Below are 21,439 nucleotides of genomic sequence, written 5' to 3' on the forward strand. Positions count from 1 at the left end.
GCCTGCGCGAGCGGCTCGGGAGGGAGGGGGAAAAAGTATCGGGAGATTGCTTAGAAAGTAGTGAGTGCCTTTGTAAATCTTGGCCTGCATGCAAATACAACTTCCTAGTTGTGTTCGCGGGAGGGTACGTCTATACATGGGCAATTATTGTATACTACTTCGCGCGGCAAATTGTCAATTTGCCTCACAAAGTTAGCTAGCGAGGGATTCAATAGTGCTGACCCATTTAGCTATTCTAGGTGTTCTACCTCCATCTATCTCCGTTGTGGGAACATGGAAGGTTCTTTTTCTGAGTTTACCAGTTTTGAGAATCTTCTGGAAGGTACTGGTCCAGTTTCCTTTCTGGTTTGTTCTCTTATCTGGTCCATTTTTTCGTTTTTCCCAAAATCTTCACAAGAAGCAGAAATGTGACAAAGATTACAATTTTCAAACATCTTTTGAATATAAAAAATGTTTCCTTCATTTATAATTTTCAAGAATAATCAATTGTTCTTACAATTTTTTTGGTTTTTTAAACTGTAAAAAATGCCTGAGACTAAATAAAGAAATGCATGCACTATTTATAAAAAATCTACACAAATTTTATAGGAAATCTTTAAATATTCCAAAAATGTACTAAAAAAGCTCAAATAATTTCAAAAATATGTTCGTGATTTTTCAAATAATGTTCTCATTGTTTTCAAAACTATGTTCGTGATTTTTCAAATAATGTTCTCATTGTTTGAAAAAATGGTCACATCATATTTTTTCTAAAAGAATTCAACCACATGAAAAACAGACTGGAAAAACCAAAATAACAAACAAGGAGACAATTCCAAAAAAAAAAGTCTAAAATAACAATCCCCGGCGTCTCTCATGCTGAGGAGGGGACATAAATGGGTAACTTTATAAAGCGTAAACTGGTTAATCTCTCGAGCGAGCCTACCATTGCTGGGCCGACCCATAGCGACGTGGCGTGAGCTCCAGCTTGCTAGCTAGGGCAAATTACTGGGCCAACCCAAATAGGTAGCCTACAAAGATATCAACGTGTTTGGCAATATTTGGGAAGGGGAATGGGAGTTTAATGTAGGGAGTTGTATTAGAATTAGACATGGGATGAGTCGTTTTATCCCCAATCCCTGTTTGGCTCATGATAGGAATTATGTGTGAGAATTTGAGGACAATTAGTATTCCCTTGTTTGGTTCACGGGAATTGTCGAGGGACTAGACCAAGGAAGTGAACATAAATTATGATGGAGGGCTAAAATTGACTCATTAAAACAATTCGCTCCCAACTCCCACCCCCTCCCTGTTAATAAAACAGTGAAACTTGGAGTCTCAAGTCCCATGCATATTCCTTTATAAATTCCCCATCCCTTTAGCCAAACATTAGATTTGAAGTCTCGTATCCCTCCAATTCCCATTCCCTGACTATAATTACCCCCAACCAAACATGTTGTATGGGTTTACAGGTTTTGAGAGGCATTTCCTATAAAGCGCTTAAGGCGCCGCTTAAAGGACATTTGGTACAGGGCGCACCCCCCTTACACTAGATCCAATAGCTGGCTGGCCCATTTATTTCTTTTCTATCTGTTTTTTATGCATTTCCACCTGGGTTTTCTATGTTTTCTCTTTTTTATTTCCTTATTTCTCGCCTTTTTTATTTTTTATAACTTCAATGATTTTTTTAAAACTCTACGAACTTTTTGTAGTTTTTGTGAACCTTTTTCAAATTGGTATTTTTTTCAAAATCGATGAACCTTTTTATTCAACATTGATACAACTTTTTCCAATTATGAAATTCATATTCGTGAACATTTTTGAAAATTTGATGAATTTTTTCAATATCAATGAGTTTTTCAAACATATTGATAATTAAAAAAAACAAAGACTTCTTCTCAAAATTCACGAAGTTTATTGAAAGCCCTTTTCAAAATCAATGAACCTTTTTGAATTCCCTCTTTTGAAAAGTCAGCGGACCACCGTGACTGGTTAACCCACAACCCAGCGAACTAACGAGCGAACTGAAGTTAACACCTTTTGTTGGCCCAACCCATAAGGGATGCCGCGTAGGCGCCCATTCTCCTTACGAGTGTAAAAGGTTCATAATTTGGACTAGTTTTACGAGCGTAAATGTTCGTAAATAAGCTATTCCCCCGAAATATTCTGCCGGTAAGGCGGTAAGGAGCTCCTGTTTTTACACAAAAAAAGGAGCTCCTGTTTTGAGAAGGTTCAATTTTCTGATTTTGCTGGTTTTAGAAACCTGCCAGGATATTTTGGACTGGCTTATTTTTCGCTTTTTCTATACTATTTACCATTAGTAATTATTTACTTCTTCCCTTGTTATTTGTACATCTTTCTTGCCTTTTTCTCTTTTAGTTTATTCAAATTTTCTTTTAAAATAATGTTTCCAAAATTAAAATTGCCAATCTTTATGAAAAATTATTCACAAATTTGAAAACTGTTCTCATTTTCAAAACAAATCACATGTTTTAAAAGATATTTGATTTAATAAAAATGTTCATGTTTTCCAATAAACTTTACATAATTTTGAAATAAGTTCATGTGTTATGAAATTGTTCACATTCTTCACAAATTATTCATATTTTCAGAAAAAAATGTTCGTGGTTTGGAAGATGTTTGCCCTTTTAAAATATATAGGTGATTTCGGAAAAGACTCATATTTCAAAAATTGTTCACTATCTATGAACAATTAGAAAACTATTTGTATTTTCAAAAATTCTTCATGTTTTTTTTGGAAAATGGTCCTAAAATAAAAAAATGTATTTAGAAAATGTGTGTAATTCCAAAATTGTCATATTTTTTAAATATTCATTCAATTTTTCTTTTTTTCTTAAAACTAAATAAAAACCAAATGAAAAAGTATGATAAAGTAACCGACATGTTGTAGTACACGGATTTGCTATTGTTTGCAGGTTTACTATTGTGCATGATTTTGAGGAGCAACTATTTAGCGGGTGCTCCTTTGGGAGCTCCCGCAAGAGTCACTTTGGGTGGGCTAGGAGCGCGTCATTTGGCGCACTCTCAACTACCGCCATGTGTCACGCTCTTGGTGCTACCTCTGAATTTTTTTTGTGTGTGTAAACGTTTTCGCCTTTTGGACGTGTTTTTTTAGTTTTTATGGCTTTTTGATTTTCCGCCAGTTTTTTGGTTTTGGACCAAAAAAATTCAAAAAATAAATTTACGTGAAGGAACGTGTTTTTTCCCTTCCGTGAAAGGCACGGATTTGCTACGGCGAGAGGCACAATCGAGCCTAAACACGTTTTCTTCCTTCCGCAAAAAGCACGAAATTGGCTTTCGTGGAGGCAAGGATTTGCTTCCGTGAGAGGCACAGCCATGCCTCTCAGAAAGAAAGAAAAATGTGTTCTCCTTTTGTCTTTCTATGAGAGGCACAAATTTACTTCTCGTGGAGGCACATATTCAATTCCGTGAGAGGCATAGTCGTGCCATCTCAGAAAAGAAAAGAAAAACAAATTTTCTTTTTTTTTCTTCCATGAGAGGGATGGATTTAGTTCTCGTGGAGGAATAGATTTGTTTCCGCGAGAGGCACACTCGGAAAGGAAAAAAAATATGTTTTGTTTTTTCTTTTCCTTGCGAGAGGCATGAATTTACTTCTTGTGGAGTCACATACTTGCTTTCACAGGAGGCATAGTTGTGCCTCTCGGAAAAGGAAAAAGCGCATTTTTTCCTCCGGCGTGAGGCATGAATTTACTTCTCGTGGAGGCACGAATTTGTTTCCGCCAGAGGCACAATCCGTGAAAGTGAAAACATGCTCCCGATTTGGGTTTTTGTCTAATTTTTTTTCATGAAAAAAGGTTTCTCGAAACCTATCAACACATGATCTAGTTTTGAAGGTTCCGACTTGAGGAATCCAATGATGAAACGGTTTCAGATCTGGACACATGGTTTAAGAGAAAAATGTTTCGAATAAACGAATCTACGAAAAAAAGGAAAACTCCCATGTTGCGAGAGTGACACGCATGAAGTGCGTCACTTATCGCAACCTGGGAAGATGAGAGTGATATTTGCAAAGAGTACTTCTTAGTTAGTGATTTCGATGATTTTGCTATAGTGCGCGTCGGGTAGCGCCTGTGCCAAGCTCAAATCGTTTGGGGCAACAGTCCTCCAATAGGGAAGCTACTATATGAAGAAGACCCTTACGGGGTTCCAGCAAGGGTCTGTTTTTTGGAAGGCTAGTGCGTCAAATAGTGCATCCTCTGGGTGCTCTAACTAGATTTTGGTTTTTATTTCTTATACGTGTTTATAGATTTTAGATGGTTTATGTTTTGATTTTTGGTTTTTGCATGGTTCTCGGAGCAAAAAAAAAATTGCGAAGCTCAGCTGTATTTCTCAATTTGCTTCTACGCGAAGTACAACCATGCTTCTCAAAAAACGTGCTTCCATGAGAAGCACGGTATTGCTCCTCCTGAAAGCATAGATTTGCTTTCACGGTAGGCACAAAAAAATGTGCTTCTTGTAAAGGGAAAAAAATTGAAAAACCGCAACCGTGCTTTCAGGCTCCGGTTTTTAATATAATTTTTTCTTTATTAATTTTTCTTCAGTTTTTTAATCAATTTTCTTACTTTCCTGGGCTTTACGGTTTCTCGTGTTTTCATGAAAAAAATTCATCAAACCTATTAATATAAGATCTATTTTTAAAGATTTCGACGTGAGAAATCCAACGATGAAAATGGTTTGGAATTTGGATGCACATTTCTACAGATAAAATATTTTAAATAAACAAATCTTTGAAAAAAGTGAAAACAATCAGGTTGCGACAAGTGACGCACGTGCAGTACACCGCTTGTCAGCGTGTGAGAAGATGAGATGACCTTTGCAACGGATACCCATCAACTAGTTATTTCGCTCCAATAAGTGCTCTTGGTCCCTTATACTCCTATACATTGCGTCTGAGGGCATCACCAGCCGCGCCCCAGGAAGGCCTCCCCAGGCATTTTTTTTGCGCCGGCGCCGAAAAATCGGCCCAGTCGCGCCCCCAGGAGCCCGATTTTCGCCGGCTTGGGCCGAAAATAGCGCCGGCGGATCCAAGCCGAACCCGGCGCGCTAGGGGGCGCCCGGGGGCGCCGGGGCGAACTGTTTTGGGGCGAAACAGCCGCGGGCCCGCCGCGTCAGCGACTCTACTCTCTTCTCGGTCCTTCATCGTCCTCATCGCCTCGTTTCCCGCGGCGAATCAATGCCAAAACTGTCGCGCCGGTCAGCCTGCGCCATTGATGCCTCATGGGCGGCGCAGTGAAGACCGGATGACGCGCGTCCCTTGCCCTCCCTCGCCCGCACGCGTACTCACGGCGGCTCGCGCACGGGCGGTGCCTCGGCCTATATAAGACGCACCCCAGAGCACTCGGCGACTCGTACTCTCTCGCCGTCGTCGTTCCTCCCTCGCCTCTCTCTCGCGGTCGTCGTTCCTCCTTCTCCTCTCTCTCGCCGTCTCCAGCACCCATGGCCGAGCGCTTCCCAGGCGACGGCGCGGCGGCGAACGGATTCGGCCGCCGCCATCTTCACGAGAGCGAGGCTCGCCTCCTTTTCGAGGCCGAGTACCCGGTCCCGCCGGACATGCGGGTACCCGGGGCGTGGAGGATCAGCGCCGGCGGCGTGCCAGTGCCCCCGATACCCACCGGCGCTGCGTGGCGTGCGAAGATCGCACGCATCCGCTCGTCCCTATCGCGTGCAGTGAGGGAGGGGCCACGGTACGTCCCCGACAGCCCGCTCTGGGAGCCCTACTTCCGCCGCTGTCACGCTGAGAAGCTCGAGGCCACCAACGGCGTCGAGCCCTCCGGCAGGCTCAACGCCGTCGGCCGGCATCGGTGGTGGGGCGTGCCCGGGCGCATGTTGGAGGCCGTCCTCGAGTACATCGAGGGCGGCAACACGCCGTGCCTCGAGTACCCCGCCCCCCTTCCTTCTCACGCCGCCGGGGAAGCTCCTGGACCCCGAGGCGCATGAAGACCGGGGGGTCCTCCTCCTTGTCCGGCGGCTCGCCCTGCCTCCGCCCCGTCAAGCCGGAGCCCCAGGGCACGCCGGTCAGCATGCGCACCCGCAGCTCCGGCGTCCGCATCGGCGCCAACGCCTCCCCACCCATCGGCCGCTTCGTCCTCGTCGAGCCCAAGCCGGAGCCCGGCCTCCCCGCGGAGTACGAGGAGATAGCCCGGCGCGGCTTCTCCGACGAGGACGCCCTGCGGTGGGCGCGGGACGACTACCTCCGCGACGAGATGGTCCGGCAGCACCGGGCCCTGGAGGAGATCGCCGCCCGCAAGTGTGGGCGCGAGGACGAGCACGGCGTCGTGGTCCTCGACAACGACGACGACGACGACGCCCCCGGACCGTCCAACCCGCCGCGCCAACCGGGGGAGGGATGCAGCAGGGACGGCGGAGGCGTAGGCGGGGGCGGCGACGACGACGACGACGACGATGGCGGCGGTGACTACACGCGGTTCTACAGCCTCCTCGGCATGTAGAACCGCGTGCGCGGGCGGCGAGGCGGGCGGCGAGGGAGACGGCAGGGGTAGCCCGCGGTAGTTTTTTCCTTTTTTTTTGTAAAATATGCTTAAGTTTGAACGAACTCACCGATGTTTGCGTTAAATTTGAGTCGTTTTTGCGCCGTATTTGATTTTTTTAACTAACCGTGGGCGCCGCGACTGGGGGGCATCACGCCCCCAGTGCGTGGTTTAGCGCCGGTGCGCCCCCAGGGGGCGATTTTTTGCCCCTCCCGGAGGGCCAACGGCTTGAGATGCCCTGATAGACTTTCACCGCTCCAATAGGTGCTCCCGGTCTCCTATACATTGCCAACGCCGCATAACTAATATGTACTTTTTAAAAAGAGGTATATCAACACGAGAAACCCAACCGTGAAAATGGTTTTGATTTTGGATTCACGATTCTACACATGCCATTTCAAGAAAACAACTCTTGAAAAAAAAAATCATCCACTTTGCGGCAAGTGACGCACATGCAATACACCATTTATCAGCGCATGAGAAGGCCAGGTGACCTTTACAAAAGGTACACCTTAACTAGTGATTTCGCTGCAATAGATTCTCCCGGTCCCTTATACATTGCATCTGATAGACGTGCGCAGCTCAAATAGGCGTGCACCGCTGCTCTCGGTCTCCTATACATTGCGAGCGCCACACAACTACTACATGCGACCCTCAAAGTTAGGCATGTGATATTTCGATCGTATGGGGACGGTTCTTAGTGAGCTTGAATATTTTTTTCATTTTTGTCTATAGAACCCACTTCATGTTTATCTGTCCCTATATGAGTGTGAGCTCGAGTAGTCCGCAGTCGTTGAGAAAGAAGGACAAGTTTTAGATCTCATGCGTGCCATTGCCAATAATTTGCTTCTTTTTATATGCCACTTATGTATAATACAGGTTTTGGATTTCCATTTTATAAATATTTGAATTTCAGTCAAAGGACTGAAATTTTCATTTGAATTTGATTGAGATGATGAGATCCAACCACATATTTTGAAAATTCAAAAATAAATATTTTTTTTGTGTTCTACCGAAATTCCTGAAATATTTTGACAGAGAGAAAGCTATTTTAGTACGTGCCGAAATTAATAACTTTACTGAAATTTTGATGAAATTACACAGAAATATTGGGAGAACTTGGTGGTGTGGCCACTGCGAATGTTGACCCCCCTCTTTGTCACCAAATACAGAGGTTTTTTTTTTCTTGAGGCTCCATCCAGGGCATTTGTGGTTCCATCTGCTCCTCTAAGAGCATCTCCAACAGCCGCATAAAAATTTCGCGCCCAATAAAAATAATAGCGTGCACCGGGACCAATATTGCTTTAGTAGACGCATAAAAACGCGTGCCAAAAAAGCACGCAGTGCAAATTATGAAGCGTGCGCAATCCAGAGCCTAAAATATATTGCACGCGATAGCGTTTTTCAGAGTGTGCCCAAAACTTTTTCGCGCGCGCAATATTTTACAGCATCTGTTGGAGCTGTTCGGCGCCAAAAACATTTAAAAATTTAGCGCGTGGAGCTCTTTTTGGCGCCTGTTGGAGATGCTCTAAGAACCACCGGCCGGAGGCGAAGCGCTGGCCTGCACGCCGGCTGGATTCATTTCTGTGGCTGGCGCCACCGGGTCATATGGTCGGCAGCATATATTGAAATGGTCTTGAGCTGGTTACAATGAACTGTGGCTGGTCTGTAGGTATGTATGTTACTCTACGTAGCTAGCGCCAGGCATGGGCGGATGGGCCGGAATGCCGGACACATTATATGTTTGCATGGGCATGGGACGAGCATGCGGTTGACAATTGGTAAGTTCCCGGCCGGAATGTGGATGCTACTGATGCACCGAGCTGTGAGCAGCTACGCCCCTTTTCGGCTCATCTGGACTGGAGCACGGACCTAGAACAGGCTGCTGATAATTGGGCATAGAATGTGCTGACAGTGACAGAGTATATTCTTCTCCACAACTCTACTAGTATCATCATCCTTCACAAGTTGAGGAGCGAGTGAGTGAGTGGCTGGCTGAGGTTTTTTTATGCTGTCATGCATCTCGTAAGATTTCAGTCATGCATGACATTTTAGCACACTGCATCGTGCAAATTACCTATGCAAGTAAAAAACTAGACAAGAGCTCAGTCTACAAGGACGGGGACAAGGACGTCCCTGGTTCACAGGTGCATGCATCGCGATCGAAGAACCCTGAGGTCGACTCGACTTTCCAGTCACCCCGCTCATAAAAAAGTTACCACTTGCGGGCGATTAGCCCAGGGTCCAAACGCAGGGAGACAAAATAAGGCGGGAAAATATCAATCAAATAAGAAACGTCGCAGGTACATTAATTGGCACGCTTGGCTTGAGAGGCGACCTGTCTCAGCCATGTGCCCATCCTCCCATACACGCTTAACAAGGAATGGTTATTTTACTTTGGAAATTAAGCAAGCAAGGGTTTATGTGTGATGGTGCAATTAATTTCATCGATCCTATACGCATGCAGAGCCGGCTAGTATAGTGATGATGCCTGTGCTAGTATTATATGTTGCACAAGAGGATATTTCAGATTTCAGAGTGGGTATTTTTTTTCCGGGAAAAAGCCGAAGGCCAGCTTTTCTACATACCCATCCGTAGTGCACACCATATCTACAGCTAGGGCAGAGTCATGACGGATAGCGAGGGCAGCTGCTGGGCACCAGTGCCGGCCGGCCGTGCACAGTCTTTTATTCACGGAGCTGCTGGCGATGACAACAGCAATTCTGCCTGCCAATCTTAGTCCTAGTCCCTGTCACTGTCCCCCAGCTCTGCAAATATATTAGCCCGGCCCCGGCCTCCCCTCACGCACGCACTTCGTCAAACCTTCGCTCAATCCCCACAGATCACCATTCATATCGATTGATCGTCGTAGATAGCAAGGTTGCGGCAACATGGAGAGCGGCAGCACGGCGGCGTCCAGCGACGAGACCGTGAGATCGCCCGGCGGGACGACGGCGGTGGCGGCCGCCCGGCCGTACTACGAGTGCGTGTTCTGCAAGCGCGGGTTCACCACGGCGCAGGCGCTGGGCGGGCACATGAACATCCACCGCCGGGACCGCGCCAAGCCCGCCCGCCTCACCACGTCCGTTGCCCGGAACACAGAGTGCAACCTGGCGTACCCCCCAGCGCCGCCGGCCACGTCCCTGATGAGCAGCGGCGACTTCGCCATGCTGTACTACGGCCGGCACACCGGCGCCGGAGCGGACGCCGAGGCCGTGAGCCCTGGTAGCCCGATCCCGAGGGAGCTGAGCCTGTTCGGCGCGGACGACGACAGTCCCGACGACCCTGACGACTGCTTGGAACTGGGCCTTCGGTGCCACGGAAGCAGCAGCGGCGACGGGTCGGCGCGGCGGCAGGACGGCGAGCTGCCGGAGAGGAAGCTGGACTTGGAGCTGAGGCTCGGGCTCGGGCCTCGTCCGAGGCACTGATCACTCACACGGTACCCTGGTGCAACTCAGACACAGGAACGCACTCATCTACAGTATATACATGCATGCATGGGCTTCCTGAACTCCTAGCTAATATTACTTCAGTTCTTTTGTTGCACTCAATATCATGCTTGCTATTCTCATCTTCTGGTGCTTGTTTATGACTAAATGTATTTATATTTCGCCATAACAACAAGAGCACATGCTTTGACGTATCGAATTGAATGTACATGGAGAGCTAAATATACTTGGCTCTTGTTTTGATTCGCATAATTCGGAGAACATATATATAGGAAGAACAAAAGTGTAGGATTGCAATGTTATGTGATGTCTTCTTGAATTTTACATGATCCAATAGCACGTGAACTTGCACTAAACAGCCTATGATATATTGATATCACATAATAGGATAAACGCAGTGACAAAGAAATTTAACTAGCTAATAGTACTGCAAATGAACTCTATGTGAACAAACACATGGACCTGATAATTACAGCCTAAAAAGGACTTTGAATCAAAGATGACAAAGGCAAGAAACTATTCAAGCTCCATGCATGGAGCTTGAGCTACGAACCTGTGGTGTTTAGTTCCTTCCGCATGTTCTTAATGCGGAACACTAGTTCAACTCATTTTAATTTGCTAATGGAAGGTAGGAAAGATGGAGAGTGTAACAAGCTACTTCTCAAGGAACTACAAGGAGAAAAACCATACCTTTTCAACTTATGAAATTCCGTCATTTGATAGATCGTAGGTATTAAGTTTAGTTTATGACACCTCCATTTCCAACCTCAGTCCTCCTCAATGAGCCTCTTCGCTATCCCTTTCTCCATAGTTGAGTTGTGTGTCAAGGTGATCCAATATCACCACCTGTCTTTGTGTTAGCGGCAAATCTTCTTCAAACTCATGTAAAATTAGCCTCGCTGGCAGCTCCCTACTTCATCTCGCGTCGTCTCGCTGGCCAATGGTGGTGGTCATCTTCTTCGTCAGAGATGGCCGGCTAGAGGCTTGGTGATCGGATCTCGAGATCCATCATCCAGTCCCGGCTGCGAGTTGGGGAGACATGGTTGCCGGTGAAAACCGAGCCGTTGGCAGGCGATGGCGGCGTTCTACGTCGTTACCTTGTTGGAGGCATCGTCATGTAACTACTGTCGACCCACTCGTGCTCTGGGGGAAACCCTAGGATCTGGTGTTCCAGATCGGACGATGGCGGCACTGCGGTGTCATTTCTCTCTTGGAAGCATCGTTTGTGGATTAGTGCTGGAAGTCAGAGGCAAGAGGTGGAGCGGCTTCGTCTTGCACGGAGCTTTGGTGGAGATGTTAAGTCATGCCTGACCGACAGGTGCTACGCTTTGTCATGCTTGGTCGGCAGGTGCTACGCACGACAGATCTTCCAAAGACTTCAAGCTGTGTCGGCTGGTGGTACTTGGCAACATGGTGCTGAGGCGTATCAGTGGCGACCGCGACGTGCACAACTGTTTGCGTGCAGGGAGGAGGTGTAGTTGGGCGCCGTGGTGGCGTCGATGATAGCTAGACCAAGCAAGGTTGATGCATCAATACAGTTCTGAAGATGAAGCGGTGGCAGTTGGCGGCGGTGGCCTCTGAGAGCACGCCGAACCAGCAAGACCCATGCCCGGCAGGCGTCCTGGATGGGTCCTCAGGTCTTAGATGTTAGGTTTGGCTACGATATATGTTTGGTATTAGGCCCAGGCTATCTGCGCCCCTTCATCAACTGGATAGGTGTAGCGACAGTTTGTTGCTTAGATGGCGGCTTTAGTCTTACTGTGGTATTACTTTGTAAGGTCTTGTGAGAATAATTAATAAAGTGGCCGTATGCATCGCCCAGATGCAGAGGCCGGGGGTCATCCTCCTTTTCTATTTTTTTTGTAAAATTAGCCTGTCAAGATGGATATTCCATTTGCTCATCCCCTTGTCCCAACGGGAAGACTTTCCTGTCATTCAATACACCACCGACACCATTGCGGTGCTCCTAGTCTGTCAAGAACATCTCCAAAATATGTGGTGTGTACTTCTCAGTTAATACTTAAAGGAGTGTCCATGAGACATGATTTCCTCCTTGCACCCAGAGTAATTAGTGGAGCAACTGTTGGAAGATTTACCATCAAGACGGTGACCGAAATGCCACTCCATATCCAGGGTAAAACCTATGATCCACCCTTCCGGTCTTGGACCCGACAACAATAAACATGCATCGCCTCCTTGTTAAAGGTGTTGTCTTCATGTTGATGCTCCAACCTTGATTGGTTGGACCTTGCACCCAAAGTGAAAATCCTTGCCCTAGCCTTTCAGGCTGGACTCGAAAATGTTGATGCGATTATGTACTCCATTCTTGAAGGCATTTTCTTGCGGAACATAACAATTTAGTTGTAGTTTTTCTTTGACGCACCCTATAATGGGCTGACATTTGCATATCATATCGTGTGCTATGTTTATAACGTGTTTTGGCCTCGTGGTCTTGCCCTTATTTAACAAAATGATGGTCATATTAATCCTAGGATGTAGAGGCTGAGAGTATAACCTTCCATTTTGGAAAAGAAACTTCACTAGTCCCGATCAATACCTTCCCGGACCAGACAATAGCATTTGCACCCATCTTAGGTTGCTCTGGGCAACACATTCCTTCAAGACCACAAATCGACCATACGTAACTAAATTCATACCTCTCATATCTCACTTAGCATTATTTAGCCCAAAGAAACTCGGTTTACAAAAATGAATTTAACTTAGGCTCTGAAATAAACTCTAAGTTCTTGACATCTGAATGACGTCCAAACTGACCACTAACTATGACTCTAAATCCAAATGTAAGGTTTTAAGATACTAAAATCAAAACATTAATTACTACAACAATCACTTTATTAAGCTTGTTATGCAATCATCTTCACTCCACTAAATCTAGCCCTTTCTCTCACATCGAAATATTGCATCCTAGCGAGAGACTTAGTCAAGATGTCCGCCAATTTTTTCTTGGTGCACACGTATTTAGAGCGAGCCCATAGTAGACAAATTAGCGGGCTGGGCAGGACCAAAGATGGTAGGCTCTAAAAGTTCAGTTGTTTGGGTTAGATTGTACATGTCTTTTCTCTTATGCACTTTGGTTAATTCCACGATTTCTGTTCTCAATAGTTTTCTGAGCTTGCGCATATTTTCTAGAACTCATTCTATCCCACATCTACATGTCTTATATTCATATGTATTCTGTTATATTTGCTTAGATTTTGAAGTATGACTAGCCTAACTAACGATGCACTGATGCTGGTAAATGTTAAGATATCAATATTAGTTGTTATAACTTCTAATTTAACATTATAAATATAATTTTGTATTGTAGTTAGATCTATATTTTCTCGTGGATATTGTGTTAGCCTTTTTGAATTGAGTTTGAAGTGTTGAAGAAATATTTTCGTTACATTCAATTTCAACCCAAATCTAAGCAAAGTGAAAAAACATGCCTCCCGTTAGTAATACTTTTGGCTAGGTAATATACAATATCTTGTTTATGTGTGTTCATATCCATATTTCTGAAAATATGTAAATATATTGCAGGAGTGTTTTAGAGCATACATGTCTCGCAAGTATCTTGTGGTGGAGCTTTTCTAGAGTACAAAACTCTTAAGCTTGGGTGTAACTAAGAGTTTGGTAGAATCGTGTGAGATGTTAACAAGTTGACTGTCATCATACCCCCTCCCGCGACTCTTGCTTGTTATTAGCGCTTGTATCTTGGTTCTTCTTGAATCATATCTTATCGGTTTTATGTTTATAGGGGTTTACTTGTCATCAATGCTCCAGATTGCTTCAGTGAGATCACTCTAGTATTGAATTCGGGCATCGTGTTTCACCATGACAATATAAGTTTTTATTCAAACTTGAGCAAGGTGGTTGCAGCTGACGACTTTGTTGATACGATGTCCAAGCTTCGGAGAGATGGGCAAAAGGTTCCCTAACCATGCAAAGATGGCAAAATAAAATTCACAAACTTCATAAATTGTTGCAGGGGTAGGAGAAAAATACTACTCCCTCCATAAAGAAATGTAAGAGCATATACATCGCTACTTTAGTGGTCTAAACCCTCTTATATTTCTTTACGGAGGGAGCAGTAAGATAAATTAAAAAAGGGGAAGAAAAGCTTGCTTGATATTATTGATGATCTTGATAAGAAATCACAAACATCTGGATCAGATGATAGTAAAATTCCCTTAAAAGAGAGTGGGGTGGATCATTGTCCAGACTCGTGGGAGTGAGGAAATCGATTGGCAACAACGGTTCAAGGTCAGACATTTATGTGAGGGTGATAACAACACAATATAAATTCGCGTGATCGCCAATAGCAGACATTGTAACCTAGAGATGAGTTGGGGGTTCAAAAATACATTAACTAATATTACAAAACCTTTTTGTGCCACTTGAAGACAATAGCTTTTCTCAAGATGAATTTGAAATCGACGATATACCGCTCATGTCTCCCACGAGAATGGTATTCTTACTACAATTTTCAATGAAAAGGAAGTTGGAGAAGCAATCTTTCATATGAAACATAACAAAACGGACAACTCCTGATGAAGTCGCTCATTTCCTCTAAGATGATCACATAGAGAATATGTAAATTTTGTTCTCGACTTATTATATAGCATGATGTATCTCCACAAAAAAAAATCTTACTACTTCTTTGAAATCAAATCCGGTTTATATGAGATCAAGAGAACATTGGACACAACCAGATAATGGGTAGCTAAACCTACGGGCGTAAAAAAAATAACCCTAAGTAAAGGAGATACTATAACCAAGACAATATGCCTCCAAATTCTTGTTGAAGCCACAACCGAGCATGTCATCCTTGTGCCACCATAGCTCTCGTTAGAAATGCATAACATCGAGCAATTCAGCCACATAAGTACTTGCAAAGACATGTGGACAATGAAATTTTGTTGGATCCGCAATAGTAAACCATCTCATACGATGAAGATTGGCAATTACGACAAGCATATCGGCGGGGGAACCACCCCAGTCTAGCCAGACAGTCACACGAGTATGGTTGATCAAGCCAACGACTTTACTCACAAAGGCTTGAAAGAAGGGGTTGTTGAAGAAGACAAGGTTGTCGCGGACGATGCTTATGGAGCCATGTCGATGGACAATACAAAGAACCAAACCGTCGTCCATAAAGAACAATGGGGGCAAAAAAAAAAAACTCACAAGCCCCTCGAGACGTGAGTGGAGCCCAGGGACTTTTATTCAAGAAACATGTGTATATATTAAAAGAAGAACCATGGCATGTGAATTTACTACGAAGGATAGCTGTATTAACCTTGTATCCATCTTCCCGTACATGCTTAACAATCAAAGATTATTTTAGCTGGAGAGTTAACCAAGGGTTTATGTGTGATAGTTTAATTAGTTCCATCGATCCTAGGCAAGGCTGATTCAATGGTATGACAGCAACTTAACACGAGAAGCACTATAACAGCTGCACCCAGCTGAGTGTGTAAATATAGAGATCCATATATATACACCAAACCAGTACAATGTGCTTTGACCCTACTAGAGAGCAATCTCATATAATGGGATAGTTTTTACCAATACTCTCCAATGCTATAAAAAATGGAAGTACTAACTGGAGAACATTCCCTGGGAGGGGGATGGCAAGCTAACATTTTCTTGATGGCATTTTTAGGTGGCAGCAGATGTCAATTCTGCCCGTTTTTGCTGCAAATTTTCCTTCTTTCAAGAAACTACCATGTGTCTCTGAAGAAATTCTCATGCGTCTCTAAAGAAATTGCTAGCAAAAATGTTCGCAAATGCCATCCCTCACAATGACCGTTCACTGGCTATTGGGGTCCATAAAAAAAGGATCTTCAATAGTCCATGGCGTAAATTCATAAAATTTGAAATATCATCAAGTGAAGGAATCTCAGCTGTAATTAGTAGATTTGTGAGAGCCTATAGATGCTAGCAGGGAGGGGCACCCGCCAGGCCTGCATACTTGGTCAAAATCACAAGGTGTAGCCGGGCCTGGCACACCCACACACCAGGTCATGTTATATATGCAAACAACAAAAATGCTAGACATGCAAACAAATACATGAGTTTACAAACTTTTTCCATCTATTAACCAATCACAAATTTACCCTTCTTCCTGATTTTCAGAGATGTGGGCTGCCTCTATCTGTTGACCAATCAAGGTAACCCTCTTTGTAAAACCCCGTAACTTATTTGTACGTGTAGTATTACTGATGCAAACAGTCCAAAATAAAATTTCAAAGGACACATCAGCGATGATGTACGTACGTACTATTATTATATTTTGCGCAAGAGGATACTTCAGTCTGAAGCAGCTCCACATCCATCCGTGTTGCACAGCATGCGTACAGCTAGGGCAGAGTCATCGACGAATAGCGAGGTCTAGCTGCCGGCCGGCCGTGGCAGTCTTTTATTCCCAAAGCTGCTGTCAAAAACAATAGTAATGCTCCCCGCCAATCCCAGTCTCTCTGTCGCTGTCCTCCCAAGCTCTGATATAGCCCGGCCCGGTCTTGCACACAACCTCGAAGATCTTCGATCGCCAAACCCTTCAATCGATCGAATTTGTCATCCCAGATTCGGCAGATCGTCGTAGCTGGCTTGCAACATGGAGAGTGGCAACAGCAAAGCGGCGTCGAGCGAGGAGGAGGCGGCCGTGAGATCGCACAGCCCGGCGGTGGCTGCAGCTCGGCACGGCGACGTCGACGCGGCAGCCGTGTCGCCCCCTAGCGCCCGGCCGTACTACGGGTGCGTGTTCTGCAAGCGCGGGTTCACCACGGCGCAGGCGCTGGGCGGGCACATGAACGTCCACCGCCGCGACCGCGCCAAGCCCGTCCGCCTCCCGACAGAGTGCACCTTGGTGTATCCCCCAGCGCCGCCGGTGAGCAGCGGGGGCTTCTCCATGTTGTACTACGCCCGGAACACCGGCGGCAGAGTGAAAGAGGAGGCCGTGAGCCGTGGTAGCCCTACCCCGAGGGAGCTGAGCCTGTTCGGTGCGGACGACGGCACTGATGATCGTGACCTGCAACTGAGCCTTCGGTGCCATGGGAGCGGCCGCGCGCTGGAAGGGCCGTCAGAGTGGTGGCAGGACGGTGAGCTGCCGGAGAGGAAGCTGGACTTGGAGCTCAGGCTCGGGCCTCGTCCTAGGAACTGATCACTCGCACGGTACCGCTAGTGCAACTCATACACATACCGACGCATAAGGAACGCACTCATCTATATACATGCATGATTTATCGATGATATATACATGAGCTTCCTAGCTAGCATCGCTTCAGTTCTTTTGCTGCTTAATGTCATTATTGCTATTCTCATCTTCTGCTGCTTGTTCGTAACTGAATGTATATATATTTATTTTACCGTAACAACAACAAGAGTAGATAGATGATTCGATGTATATCAAATATATACTATATGCTATATCCCGCCTGATATACACACAGGCATGCATGTTCTACTTATATCTTGTTTGATTCGCAAATAGGAAGAAGAAAAATGTAGGACTGCAGTGTTAGGTCTTCTTGAATTGCATATATGATCCAATACCGCGTGAATTTGATCCAAGCAGAGCATGATTACAATTTACATATTGATATAGGATAAACACAACAATCTTTCCAAGAGATCTGTATCAAGGATAATTTTCTACTAATAAATACTACTGTACAAGTGAATTCTTCGTGAAAAAAATCACATGCCAATTCTACAAATACAAACTACTGCATACAAATAATTTCTGATGATTACAACCCAAAAAGGACGCTGTGTCAAAGATAACAAAGGTAGGAAGCTATTCTAGCTCCATATGCATGGAACTTGGCCTACGCACCTGTGTGGTATTTAGCTCTTTCAGCACGGTAGCAATGTGGAATCCACGCTGTTAACGCGGAACCTGATTTCAAATTTTTTTTTGAAAAAGAGGATTACCTTCGGTCTCTCCATCAGTCGATGCATGCAGCCATATTATTAAAATCATAACAAAGTCTTAGCATTCGAGGATGCTCAAAATCCGAGCAAATAAAAAGGAGAAAATAAAAATGTAAAGCACCACATCCGGCAATGAAGCGCCACATCCGGCGAGAAAGAACAGACTATGATGCCTACACACCTAGCCTATTATTATCTCGCCATCCAAATCGGCTGAAGATAGCCCGTGCTATCGTCTCCCAACTGTTGCACCCAGTAACCATATGCCCTCTGTAGTCCGGGTGAGTGAGTAACGACCACATACGGATTCAGGCTGTAGCTTTGTAGATAACATGCAAAAAATTAGTGGATTTTGCACCATTAAAAATCATATCATTTCTAGTGTTCCATATAGCTCATAGTAATGCACACATCCATATCCGAATATGTTTAGCTATGTGTATGTCTACTCCATTAAGCCACGTCCCAAATAACGTGTTTATGCTCATTGGAGGATGAATGTTGAAAGCTATATGAATAGATCTCCATAATAATTTTGCAAGTGGAGACTCGAGAAAGAGGTGTTTAATCATTTCGCTTTGATCACAAAAACAGCACCTGGAATTACCAACCCAATTCCTTTTCGTCAGATTATCTTTGATCAAGATGACTCCTTTGTGGACGAACCACATAAAGATCTTGATACGGAGAGTGTAATGTTTTGATTTCAAATTATTTGGAATATGCTAATAGAAAGCTAGGAAATATGGAGAGTGTAACATGCCATTTCTGAATACAAAGTAGAAAATCATGATTTTTCAACTTACGTGAGAATTCCATAACAAATTTGTGCACAAACTTTCTTCCTTCACTAGATTGCTTGAAAAAGATAGAATCATCAAACTTTCTCCCCTTTCTATAGGTATGCCAGGTATACAGAATGGTGCATTGTTGCCACTGCAGCCACAGCGCAGCCACAATAAAGTGTATCTTCCGTGTCCAACATATAGTTGTATTTACTATTTGATTCTCCTTTTTTTTAAAGGAACTTGTATATGATTCTAATACGTACTCCCTCCGTCCCATAATATAAGAGAACTCTTATATTATGGGACGGATGGAGTATAATTCAGGGTCCTCCTTAATCCTACACAATGGATCCCCTAGCTATCTGTTCCTCTGCACCTGAGATGTTCATCAAGGTGATCCACTGTCACCACTTCTCTTTGTGCCAACAGTAGATCTTTTTCACTGTCACCTAAATTTAGCTTGCCAAGATGGAATGATTTGTTTGCACATCCCTCAGCCAGACAACGAAGAAGTATGTCCTATCATTCAATACACCATAATAGCACCTCCCGTCCCATCAAGAACAAACTGTAGAATATACAATAATTCTAATGCTCAAAGAGCTACCAGAATACTTAAAATTAACTTAACCATGTATTCCCTAATCCCAATGAATACATTCCTGGATAAGACAATAGAACTTGCACCAATCTTAAGGTACTTTGTGCAATATTCCTCCGGAACAACTCGGGCATCAATAACTGAATTTATGGCCCTCGTAGACATCACTGGACACAGTTTGTCAAGTTTTGCAGCCTGGTTAACATATGGAAAAGATCACGGTGATTAACTGGCTCTCATAAACATGGCCACTTACACATGTGCACTCTCTCCAACTAACTGATAATATTATTGAGCATATTCTATCGGGCATACATGCCGGCACTAGTTCTAGACTTCTAGTTTGAACCTGGGCACTGATACTTTCTCTTTGTTCTTGTTTCTATTTTTGTTTTGTCTTTTCCGGCATTGTTTCCTTCTTTTTATACTTTATTTTTCCTTCATTATGTATTGTTACGTTCAGAAATGTTCTTTCTCCATGAAACTATAATTGTACATCTCCTTGTTCGTTAGGGCATTACTAACCAAGTTGTAGTCTCTTTAAGCATAGATTGGGTCTAAAAAGGGGAATTGCTAACACCAAGGGGCATCGGATTAGGTGCCGTAATTTTGTTAATGTGTGTCATCTCTCTTGTTTTTGGGCAGGCTTCTAAGCCTGTCTGTTGTTGTTGTAGTCCTGCCCCGGGCTTTTTTGTCGAAATATAATATCTCATGTGGGCTTTTTAATGTTTTTCTTGCGCTCACACATAGTTGTCATCAGCATTTTTTTTCCTTTGTGAAACTAGATCTATATGTGTTCCTTTTTTTGGCGAGGAGATTTATATGTGTTCTTGTTGGTTTAGACATTGAACCATGTTGTAATACCACGTGTGGGCCTTTTCTTTATGGTTTCCTTTTTTATTTGTTTAAACCATAATGTTTTTATAGTGAATTTGGAAACTATATGACCTAATGTGTTATTTGCAGAACTATGACCCCGTTAGCCTCTATTAAGCCAAAGACCAACTTTTTCGTCAGCACCTGGCCGAAGTAGGCTCTTCGGTTTCCTAGTGCCCGAAGACTATTTTTGGTTTTCTCTAGGCCGAAGACCACACTTCGGTCATCTTTTGGCCGAAGAGCATGGGGTTCATGCGTGGCTTAGCTAGGAATGCATGCATCAGGACCTAGATAGCAATGCATGCATCAGGACTTGGTGCATACAAGTACTAGCACATGCGCATGCGCTAGGGGCGTGTTTGGTTGCCGTTTGCTACAGTTCCTGCATTGCATACACTTCCCAACCCAGTCTGGTTGAGCAACAACAAGCCCTAATACGCCATCTGCAAGTTGTTTGGTTGCCTGTATCTAGTGTCCCTGCATTACGTAATACGCAAGTGCACTTTGTTTGGTTGCCTGCATTGGCCCAAGCGGCACATGAACACGGCATTTGGTTGCATACGGCGTACATGTTGTGCTTACCTTGTACCCTAGTTTTTTTTGAATGCCTACCTTGTACCCTAGTTGGTGAACTTACCCACACCTAGCACACTAACGCCAGAGCACAACAATGGCGATGAACTGGGCGAAGATGTTGAAATTCTTCAGCTTTAGCCCAAACTGAAGATCCACCTTGACACCTCCAACCTTGCCACTGTCAACAATGTTGCCTCCGTGCTTTCGCATCCAGTCAGAGTAAGCTTGTTCTCACTAGTAGAAAACAGGGCTTTGGTTGGAGCCTGGCCAGCCCATTAGTCCCGGTTCAGTCAAGAACTGGGACCCATGACGGGCATACGTCCCGGTTCGTGCGCCCAGGGGCCCGGCCGGGCCTCGGGAGACATTTGCCCCGGTTCTAGGCACGAACCAGACCAATGGGCCTCACTCCTGGCCGACAGCCATTGGTCCCGGTTCGTGTCTAGAATCGGGACAGAAGGGTGGCATTTAGTCCCGGTTCCAGCCACGAACCGGGACCAATGAGGTGGCTATATATATCCCATCGTTGCGGAAGAGCACTCCACAGTGCTCTGTTTTTTCTGGCCGGCGAGGGGAGAGCTTTGTGGTGCTCTAGCTCACCTCCTATACACATGAGGTGTTCGATAAAATGCCCGAGCCACACTTGTTAAGCTTTCTCCTCTCGAAGCTCGACCTTCAAGCCCCATTTTCCCGGAGATTTGTCTA

The 21,439-nt window shown here is 44.7% G+C and overlaps 2 protein-coding genes across 2 annotated transcripts; both read left to right on the forward strand.

The window, feature by feature from the left end:
• Positions 1-9,400: 9,400 nt before the first annotated feature.
• Positions 9,401-9,937, forward strand: LOC119290059 (zinc finger protein 6-like). Its single transcript, XM_037569181.1, has one exon. It carries the CDS (start codon positions 9,401-9,403, stop codon positions 9,935-9,937), a length of 537 nt encoding a protein of 178 aa, XP_037425078.1.
• Positions 9,938-16,577: 6,640 nt separating this feature from the next.
• LOC119290090 (zinc finger protein 11-like) lies at positions 16,578-17,123 on the forward strand. Its single transcript, XM_037569196.1, has 2 exons — positions 16,578-16,660; positions 16,700-17,123. The coding sequence occupies exons 1-2, from the start codon at positions 16,578-16,580 to the stop codon at positions 17,121-17,123; spliced, it is 507 nt and encodes a 168-aa protein (XP_037425093.1).
• Positions 17,124-21,439: the final 4,316 nt, after the last annotated feature.

Source organism: Triticum dicoccoides, chromosome 4A (genome assembly GCF_002162155.2).
Source record: "Triticum dicoccoides isolate Atlit2015 ecotype Zavitan chromosome 4A, WEW_v2.0, whole genome shotgun sequence".
In the NCBI taxonomy this organism is placed as follows: domain Eukaryota; kingdom Viridiplantae; phylum Streptophyta; class Magnoliopsida; order Poales; family Poaceae; genus Triticum; species Triticum dicoccoides.